General features: G+C 34.8%; 3 protein-coding genes and 1 long non-coding RNA gene across 4 annotated transcripts; 3 read left to right on the top strand and 1 right to left on the bottom strand.

The window, feature by feature from the left end:
• Window positions 1-27: 27 nt before the first annotated feature.
• LOC125775276 (PAX-interacting protein 1-like) lies at window positions 28-2,365 on the top strand. Its single transcript, XM_049462080.1, has 3 exons — window positions 28-715; window positions 816-1,041; window positions 1,198-2,365. Exons 1-3 carry the CDS (start codon window positions 31-33, stop codon window positions 1,790-1,792), a joined length of 1,506 nt encoding a protein of 501 aa, XP_049318037.1. The 5' UTR covers window positions 28-30; the 3' UTR covers window positions 1,793-2,365.
• Window positions 2,366-2,484: 119 nt separating this feature from the next.
• LOC125780226 (uncharacterized) lies at window positions 2,485-3,221 on the top strand. The gene is made up of 2 exons (XR_007423678.1): window positions 2,485-2,879; window positions 2,933-3,221. It is a non-coding gene; the product is annotated as an uncharacterized LOC125780226 (long non-coding RNA).
• Window positions 3,222-4,391: 1,170 nt separating this feature from the next.
• Window positions 4,392-5,821, bottom strand: LOC105231627 (probable splicing factor, arginine/serine-rich 3). The gene is made up of 3 exons (XM_011213030.4): window positions 5,138-5,821; window positions 4,972-5,045; window positions 4,392-4,909 (listed from the first exon to the last, which is right to left on the bottom strand). The coding sequence occupies exons 1-3, from the start codon at window positions 5,675-5,677 to the stop codon at window positions 4,804-4,806; spliced, it is 720 nt and encodes a 239-aa protein (XP_011211332.1). The 5' UTR covers window positions 5,678-5,821; the 3' UTR covers window positions 4,392-4,803.
• A 1,990-nt stretch (window positions 5,822-7,811) lies between these two features.
• On the top strand, window positions 7,812-9,297 carry LOC105231625 (serine/arginine-rich splicing factor 1A). Its single transcript, XM_011213029.4, has 3 exons — window positions 7,812-8,500; window positions 8,665-8,741; window positions 8,817-9,297. The coding sequence occupies exons 1-3, from the start codon at window positions 7,955-7,957 to the stop codon at window positions 8,920-8,922; spliced, it is 729 nt and encodes a 242-aa protein (XP_011211331.1). The 5' UTR covers window positions 7,812-7,954; the 3' UTR covers window positions 8,923-9,297.
• Window positions 9,298-9,557: the final 260 nt, after the last annotated feature.

Here is a 9,557-nt window from a genome sequence, read left to right on the forward strand (position 1 = left end):
CCAGCTGGTTTTATACAGGGCCGCCCCAATATGCCGCCGCCAGCTCGTCCGCAATTTTACGGACATAATCCAAATCTAAAGTTGCCGCCTGACCTCTTTCTCGTCGGCTGCACCTTTTATATAGTGGAATATGACGAGACTGACGCCGATGAACTACCCATCTGGATGGAGACTATACGGCAGTTTGGCGGCGATATTGAACGCGTCTATTGCCAACGCGTCACTCATGTGCTCTGTCGCACGCAACGTCATGGCGTAGTTATGCAGGCTTTGCGCGACTCCAAGCGCTGTATAACCGCTTACTGGTTAAGTGATATCTGTTTCAAGAAACAATTGCTGCCGCCATGGCAGGCACTGCATCTACCTTTCCCCAGCCAATTCGGTTATCAAAAGCCGCTGGAAAGGCATATTATTTCCACGTACGGTTTCGAAGGTGAGGAGAGTTTCCGCATTAAACAAATGGTGGAAGAGTGTGGTGCCATATACACATCATATTTGTCGAAACACAACACTGTGTTGATTTGTAAGAAGCCCGAAGGCGATAAATACATCGCTGCTAAGGAATGGAATATACCGATTGTAAATTCCATTTGGCTGGCAGATATTTGCATTGGAAATCTGAGTGGAATGTCGCAGTACGAAAATCAAAAGTATCAGCAATATTCGCTGGTGGCGCCCTTCAGAATCGACTATCCGCTAGTGCCGCAATTGATGTGTGAGTATTGAATATATGAACACATAGATATTCGCTCAATGTTTTTATTGCCACTTCCGTACTATTTATTATTTTATCATTTTTGTGTTTTAATTATCAGCTGCTTGGAAGGCGCCGATAAATCTAACGCAGGAAGCACACGAACGTGTCAAACGTTCTTTGGCCGAACCATTTCCCGAGCAAAAGGCAAAGCGTCAAAAAATCTCGCCATATCAGGAAGAAATACCTGAAAACATAGTTTGCATCGAATACCCACAGAATGACAAACCACCGAAGGTGATATTTTCGCAGGTTGCCGACCCAGAATCGCTGAAAAAAGCTGTGCTGTAAGTAGAAATATATTAGACTGCCAATTAGCAACGAATAATTTTGAAGATTATTTATTAATTAATATTATTTCATCTAATATTATTTTGTTTGAAAATAACTTTTCGGATTCATATTTAAAAAAGTTATTAAAACTTATTTTTAAATTCTTGTAGTTCGCTTGGTGGAATTGTTGTGGAAAATCCAGAAGAAGCCACCTTCTTGGTTATGACACGCGAAAGTCGCACTTGTAAACTAATTCAAGCCGTTTGTCATGTAAATTATGTTCTGAAGTCAACTTGGTTGGTGGACAGTGCCAAAGCGGGTCGCTTCCTATCGCCAGAACCGTATAAGATACAATACATACCTGTCGATGAGAATCTAAAATTCCATCTAGATACCGTGCTGCATTCAAGCGTACGAAATACTCTCTTCGCTGGCAAACATTTCTTTGTAACACCCGACGTATTCCCGTCGCGCACTGAAATCGTGCGCATGATTGAGGCATCCGGTGGCAAAGTCGAGGTAAAACGACGCACATCACAAGCAATCGCTGATACGCATGCTCAATCGCCAGAGTCATATATAATCGTAACGTGTCCCAATGATATGCATTTATGTGTGGACTTGACGCGCCAGGGCATACCAAAGTGTCCGATTGTTTCGACAGAGTTTGTGATGAGTTCGATACTAAAGCAAAAATTGGAGATCGAACCAAATCTAATCAACTACTTGTATAATAATAACTATGCTAGCACTAAGTCGAAATAGTATATTATCATATACGATTAAAATTGGCATATATAAACACAAGTAAAGTTAATACGTAGTAAGAAAAAAATATTAATTAAGCTGTAGATATGTAATTGTATATATTTCTAAGTAAAGCGTTTATGATTTTTTTATATATATCATATTTTCGTAATACTACCATTTTGTACATGTTTATACATTACAGCGTTCGTATTGCGAAAATAAAATTTTTTATAGAAAAAGGCAAAACAACATCCAGTAATTTATACATACATTCTTATGTAAATAATTAATTCGAAAAAGAATCAAAAAATACTTATATTAAAGAATAAAAAAATATAAAAAATAGTTAATAAATTATTTGATATTTTGAGAAAAAGTAAACATAAGATTGCGTTTAAAATACTTTTAATGTATACGATTACACCCGGGAAGCCACCAGCACATTGCGTAAATTTATAAATATTATTGAGTACTTTATTTCTATTGTTTTATTTTGTATGTAAAACAATACCGAAACTAAGTATGTATGTGATAACTGGTTGGCTGAACTGTCACAATAAAAAATATTTTGCAATATATAAATAGGTACTCATGTGTTTATTATTTATGGTGTTCATTATTTAGGTTGAGTATTGATATGAAGCCTATTGCTTCCGATTTCTTGATGAAGGTGATAGTTCAGAAAATATTTGTCTTGTGGATTACCTAAAAGCCTGCTTGTGGGCAACCATGCGTCTCTCTGCTTCGTTCTAAATTATTAAAATCACCAACGTTCGACTGTGTGAACTCATTTCGTTGAATTATTAATGAAAAAAATCTATTTACCAATCAAATTTAATACTAATAGTGCGTACACGCCAATTTGTAGGTTGTTTTGAAGTTTATTTGACATTGGCGCATTATTTATGGCTGGCTGCATCAATTTTCTCATTACTAATAGTTACTAAAATGCATAATTGATTAGGTGTACAACAGCAAATATATTGCGGCTTGGCTATTTATACTGGCACACTAAAATATTCGATTTTCATATACAGATCTTGTCTCTTGTTAACCAGGAAGTCTGGAGTTCGACGGATGGATAAAAAGTCTAGAATTAAAGGTGCAAACTTCTCACTGAAACAAAAATATATTTTTCATACTTTCCTTCGATAGGTGGGATCCCTTCAGTTTCCAGAAGCATTAAATGTTTTGCTGTCATTCTGTTCTACACATTCGTTTTTGGCTATTTAGTACCTAGTATCGTTTATGAAACAGTAAAAAGCTCAATTTTTTGCTTTGCATAAGTGTTTTGTTTTATTTACGAAATGATTTAAAAATATATTTTAAGTTATTGTATAAAAGTTATTTTGTACGATACATAATTGAAAATTATTGTATTTTTGTTATTACGAATAAATTTGCAATAAAGGTTTGCGCCAAGCTGTTCACAAAGGAAATAAAATCTGTAATATTAATTCGTAGAATGTCAAAATTTATGTAGGAGACTAATAGGGTTATTCTGAACACATGAAGGTGCGAATTCGGAAAAAATTAAGAATGTAATAGGAAACAAAATAGTTTATCTCGCATACACGCTTCAGATTAATGTGTGGGATGTAGAGATTTTTAAGTTTTTTGCTTATTAAAATCAGCATTAATGTAATGGGTAAAAATGTAACAAAATATTGGTTAAGTAATTGGGCAATATATTTACCGGTCAGACAAATCCAAAAGTCCTAAGAAATTTTATGTTCGAAGCCTTTTAAGTCTAGCGTGTGTATGATGACACAAAAAAAAATATCACGACCTTTCCTTTTCTTATAAAATCCATTTAACCTCGTAGATAATGGCGAAATCCAAATGATGTGGTGGATAAGTGTTAGGCTAAATAGGGACCTTTCAAGTTATGTTTTGAATCCTTTATAGCAAGATGAATTTCCTAAGTATGTCCAATGTATTGAACTGTTGAAACAAAAAAGTCCATACCAATTCCAAGGCATTTTTAATTCAACACTTGCGCTTTTCAACTTCGAATTTACTCCTGTCTAGTAATACGGAAGATAGTACTAATGAATTCCAATCGCAATATCTATAAGCGTACAATTTCCTTGAGTTTAATCCGAATTTTCACTCAAAGGTTTAAAGGCATTATGGCAGACTTTACATGGTTGAGTTGAAAGCTAAGTTTAATTTTTAATGTTGAATTAATAATCCTCCCTCGCAGTCCTATAAATTGTCCTATACAATATGTGTTATCAATTTTATGTTCCTTCTCCATTGAATTATATATGAAATATAAGCGAAGCGAAAACAGTGAGATAGATAAGAAGTGTAACGCAGGAAGCTGCTACATTCAGGAGGGTATTCTCTTACGGCATATTACAGAAGAAATTAATTAAATGTAGTAGCAGCAATCCGGTACGTTGAATAGAAAGAAGAAATGAAATCCCGCGCGAAAATATCACTTAAGGTAGATGTTCAGCAGTAAATATATTCTGATCCTTATATAAAAATCCAAATCCTCACAATCCTGCTATCCATATTTTCATTATAGTTACTCCCAATAATCCATATTTCCATTCCATCCATAACATTTTACGTGAATAGAGCGGAAAGAAGAAAAATATATTAATATTATAACATAATTCAAATTTTGTTTTTTTATTAGTTAAAGAAATTCTAACAAAATCATAAAAGTATGGTTATTAGAACTTTTTGTTGTTGTAGAGTTTTATAGGAAAATAATTCATAGTATTTCAATTTCTTCGCAAAAATGTACTGAGTGTAACTATGTTAAGTTCGAATGTAAGGTTCTGAGTACCTAATTGTGAAAAAATAAAAGATATTTCACTTTGTATTGAGTACTTTAGAGATAAATTTCAACAAAACCGCAAAATATACTTGTGAGATTTAAAGAATAATTGCATATAATCATCGGTACATAAATCGTCAATTTTCGGATGTTATTCTCTGTTACTCTTCAAATTATTATAGTTATTTGGTTGAGTTTGTGTGAATATTTAAAATCTTGTAATAATATTAAATTAAAAATTTGAGCGTGAACGAGACCTTGACCTGGAATATGAGCGGCGTAGAGGAGAATAAGTAGGAGTACCTCGGCGGCGTGCGCGCGGAGAAAATGACCGGGACCTATGTATAAAGGTGATTTATTTTAACAATTATAAATGTATTTTTTTATTAGTTCTACATACCTATCGCGATTATCACGTCCACCACGATCGCCTTCAACATTATCCTCTCGAACACGTATATATGAAACCTCACCCTATGAAACAATTATTAGTTATTCAAATATGGTTTATGATATATATTTTATATTTATAATTTTTCTTAATTTGAAATTCGGTGCATACTAACCTCATGTGACCTAAAGCGGGAATCATCTAACTTTTTTATTGCATATCTCATGTCTTCATGGCGCAAAAATTCTACAACGCCTGTTCCATCCTTATACGCATCAGCAAAGCACACATCACCCGCTTCTCTCATATGATCTTTTAAATCTTGCCATGAGCCAGATGATGGTAAACCTGTAACCATGACTCGATATTGTGAACGTTTAGTTGGTGGTCCACGACCGCCACCACCTCCACCACGGCCGCCGCCATCATTTCTGTTTCGGTCATTTCGATTTCCTCGAAAACTACCTGGTCCACCACCACGGGGAAATTCCACACGCAATCTGTATCCATCATAGTCGTAACCATCGCGGGCTTTTACTGCGTCTTCAGCATCGCGTGCATCATCGAATTCAACAAATGCAAATGGCGGACCACGCCTATTTTTCAAATCTACGAATGATACTTTACCGAATTTGTGAAATAGATCTTGAATATCCTTTGTTCGGATATCTGGAGGTAAGTTTCCAACATATATGCGACTTTCACTGCGAGACATGTTTTTTATAGGTATTTATTTACACCAGTAAAATATTAATATTTATATGAAGCAATATATAAAAACTTTTTTGTCACGAACAAAACAGCACGTAGTACTCAATTCACATAAATGCCACAATCAATGCCAATAATGGCGAACATTTATACTTATCAAAAATTGAGGAACAAAACAGAATGGAATGATTAATATGAAAAGTTTCAAGTTTAACCCGTAGCTACACGATCAAGAAATTGAATTCAAGTAGCCATACACTCGCACTTTTCTACTATCCCACTCAAAATTACACATTTTTCGAAGTTAAACGCCGTTTTCATATCAATTTTTCATTCAAGTCGTGCGATCAAGTTAATACAGCTAATAACAAAGTTTTGCATACAAATAAAGGGTGATTTTTTAAGAGCTTGATAACTTTTTTTAAAAAAAAAACGCATAAAATTTGCAAAATCTCATCGGTTCTTTATTTGAAACGTTAGATTGGTTCATGACATTTACTTTTTGAAGATAATTTCATTTAAATGTTGACCGCGGCTGCGTCTTAGGTGGTCCATTCGGAAAGTCCAATTTTGGGCAACTTTTTCGAGCATTTCGGCCGGAATAGCCCGAATTTCTTCGGAAATGTTGTCTTCCAAAGCTGGAATAGTTGCTGGCTTATTTCTGTAGACTTTAGACTTGACGTAGCCCCACAAAAAATAGTCTAAAGGCGTTAAATCGCATGATCTTGGTGGCCAACTTACGGGTCCATTTCTTGAGATGAATTGTTGTCCGAAGTTTTCCCTCAAAATGGCCATAGAATCGCGAGCTGTGTGGCATGTAGCGCCATCTTGTTGAAACCACATGTCAACCAAGTTCAGTTCTTCCATTTTTGGCAACAAAAAGTTTGTTAGCATCGAACGATAGCGATCGCCATTCACCGTAACGTTGCGTCCAACAGCATCTTTGAAAAAATACGGTCCAATGATTCCACCAGCGTACAAACCACACCAAACAGTGCATTTTTCGGGATGCATGGGCAGTTCTTGAACGGCTTCTGGTTGCTCTTCACCCCAAATGCGGCAATTTTGCTTATTTACGTAGCCATTCAACCAGAAATGAGCCTCATCGCTGAACAAAATTTGTCGATAAAAAAGCGGATTTTCACATTTCGAACCGAACACTGATTTTGGTAATAAAATTCAATGATTTGCAAGCGTTGCTCGTTAGTAAGTCTATTCATGATGAAATGTCAAAGCATACTGAGCATCTTTCTCTTTGACACCATGTCTGAAATCCCACGTGATCTGTCAAATACTAATGCATGAAAATCCTAACCTCAAAAAAATCACCCGTTATTATGCAATTTTTGGGAATTCAGTAACGCCGCATCTCCTAAGGCAATGAATATTGCTAAGTGAGCATTTCTATAATGAAAAAATTTTTCTCAAAATGTCATCGGGTCGATTACATAGCGTGTGTTTTGAGGCCTTGAAAATTGAGAATGACAAAAATTTACGAGGAGAATGAAAAAAGTAGAAAATAGTAATCTACTTTTCCGTATAATTGGGTTTCGTTAATTGCTCTTATCCAGTAAAAAGGATATCAATGATTAAATACGATCATTGAAAACTGTTATGTCAATTCTATAGCAATGGATGTCATGAAATATAACATGCTAAATATTAGCAATTTACAATATCCATTGGTACTATTGCTAGCAATTCAGGGTTCAGCATTCTAAAATTTTTTGTAGAGATGTCATAGTAATTTTACATGAATGTTCTTCTCTGACTCTACATAATACAATAATATAAAATTGTAGGATAGAAAAAGTTAATGAGAGTTTTTATAACATCAAATTGAAATATTCCATCCAATGAAAACGTGTGTTTCGAGTGATAATTGAATACGAATAAATTGCGTAATTGTGAAAGATCCAACGAACAAAATTGTAAACAAAAATAACTTGAAATTGGACAAAAAAATTATTTATAAATTGAATTTTTTTAAAATTATTTTCGTTAGTAATTAAAATCAAAATATGTATATTTATTTATATTATTACGTACGGCATTTAGATTTTTATAGTTTGGAGTTGAAATCATCTGGGTCACCCTGTTCTGTACTATTCTTAAATGAAATTGAACTTTGAATGGGCTGTATATATTTGCAGATATACGCCATTCTTTGGAAACTACCTGAATAAAACCCTAGATTATCGCGTGTCTGGAAAATTACAAGCAAATATTTTTACTTAAAAAAAAAACTACGGAGGCCAAACTTCAATAAAACAAACTTAGAATGTCTCGTACTGAAAGTCGTATTTATATTGGGAACTTGCCTCCAGATATTCGTACAAAGGATATTCAGGATTTGTTTCATAAATTTGGTAAAGTAACATTTGTCGACTTAAAAAACAGGCGTGGTCCGCCATTTGCATTTGTGGAGTTTGAAGATGCTCGAGATGCGGAGGATGCAGTGAAAGCTCGAGATGGTTATGACTATGATGGATACAGATTGCGTGTAGAGTTTCCTCGAGGAGGTGGACCAGGCAGTTTCCGTGGTAATCGTAATGACCGTAATCGCAATGATGGTGGTCGTGGTGGTGGTGGTGGAGGCGGTGGCGGTCGTGGGCCACCTACCAAGCGTTCACAATATCGAGTCATGGTAACTGGTTTACCATCTTCTGGCTCGTGGCAAGATTTAAAAGATCATATGAGAGAAGCGGGTGATGTGTGTTTTGCTGATGCGTATAAGGATGGTACAGGTGTCGTTGAATTTTTGCGGCATGAAGATATGAAATATGCTATAAAAAAATTGGATGACTCTCGCTTTAGATCTCACGAGGTAAGAAAGTCGCTCACTTACATGCTATAAATGAAGGGCAGATAAGCATCTGCCATAGCTAAATTATAATATGAGATATTTAAAATTATATTTTTCTAAATTTTGATATGCTTCGATTTCAATATTCATATGATATAATGGTGTAAACTACAATTTATTTAAAGGGAGAAGTCTCGTATATACGAGTACGTGAAGACTCTGGTGAAGGCGATCGTGGCGGTCGTGGGCCACGAGGGGACCGGTATGTACATATATGAAATATATATTTTTTAAAGTGTATACGAATAAAGAATGTTTTCTCTTTACTTACATGAAGTTCCCGCTCTTTTTCACCACGTGGTCGTCGCCGTGGGTCACCAACTTATTCACCTGTCCGACGTTCATACTCCAGATCAAGATCTCGCTCCCGCTCGAACTTGTAAACTACACTATAAAATAAACAACTCGGAATACGATAGCATTCATCGAATAAACGTATGGTTTGTCATAAGTATACCTACTGAAAAATTAATGTTTCCGCATACCTAAGCTTTCTTATCATGGAGTTTACATATTTTAAGGCAAGCATGACTTGATAAAAAACATTCTATTTTAAATATTTTAACACTTATAATATTACTTTTTAAATTTCTAAACTGAATTCAGTAAATTCTTTTGAATTTTAATTGCATCTACTTTGTATGAAAGTAATTTTAACGGTATCGAAGAAGATGCAACCTATTGTAATTTTCCATACACAAAAAAAAAACTGAAGCAAATTTAATAAAAAAGCAAAAGTAATATCTGTACTAATCAAATATTATAATTTTCTCCCCTCTATTCACGTTTATTGGAATGGATGGAATGGAATGGAGTTTTGGGATTATTAATGATTTCGATGGAATCAGGATTTAATGGATTTTTTGGATTATAAATGGACATTTTAAAAGGATTACGTGTGAAATATATAGGAAAGGACTTGTAAATGTAAATGGCATTACGGACAAAATCATATTAAGTGGGGAGTGGTGGACATAAAAAATGGATAGGACACTTAAAGTCAGACGTACAAGTAAAA

This window comes from Bactrocera dorsalis, unplaced genomic scaffold, assembly GCF_023373825.1.
Source record: "Bactrocera dorsalis isolate Fly_Bdor unplaced genomic scaffold, ASM2337382v1 BdCtg278, whole genome shotgun sequence".
NCBI classification, from domain to species: Eukaryota; Metazoa; Arthropoda; class Insecta; order Diptera; family Tephritidae; genus Bactrocera; species Bactrocera dorsalis.

What these genes read in the sequence shown, in the direction of transcription:
- LOC125775276 (XM_049462080.1), top strand. Translation starts at nt 31, where the DNA reads ATGCCGCCGCCAGCTCGTCCGCAATTTTACGGACATAATCCAAATCTA. An exon ending in GCTAGTGCCGCAATTGATGT is followed by an intron (nt 716 to 815) that starts GTGAGTATTGAA and finishes TTTAATTATCAG; the next exon opens with CTGCTTGGAAGGCGCCGATA. An exon ending in TCGCTGAAAAAAGCTGTGCT is followed by an intron (nt 1,042 to 1,197) that starts GTAAGTAGAAAT and finishes AAATTCTTGTAG; the next exon opens with TTCGCTTGGTGGAATTGTTG.
- LOC105231627 (XM_011213030.4), bottom strand. Translation starts at nt 5,677, where the DNA reads ATGTCTCGCAGTGAAAGTCGCATATATGTTGGAAACTTACCTCCAGAT. An exon ending in CCCGCTTTAGGTCACATGAG is followed by an intron (nt 5,046 to 5,137) that starts GTTAGTATGCAC and finishes ATTGTTTCATAG; the next exon opens with GGTGAGGTTTCATATATACG. An exon ending in GGACGTGATAATCGCGATAG is followed by an intron (nt 4,910 to 4,971) that starts GTATGTAGAACT and finishes CTTTATACATAG; the next exon opens with GTCCCGGTCATTTTCTCCGC.
- LOC105231625 (XM_011213029.4), top strand. Translation starts at nt 7,955, where the DNA reads ATGTCTCGTACTGAAAGTCGTATTTATATTGGGAACTTGCCTCCAGAT. An exon ending in CTCGCTTTAGATCTCACGAG is followed by an intron (nt 8,501 to 8,664) that starts GTAAGAAAGTCG and finishes ATTTATTTAAAG; the next exon opens with GGAGAAGTCTCGTATATACG. An exon ending in CGTGGGCCACGAGGGGACCG is followed by an intron (nt 8,742 to 8,816) that starts GTATGTACATAT and finishes ACTTACATGAAG; the next exon opens with TTCCCGCTCTTTTTCACCAC.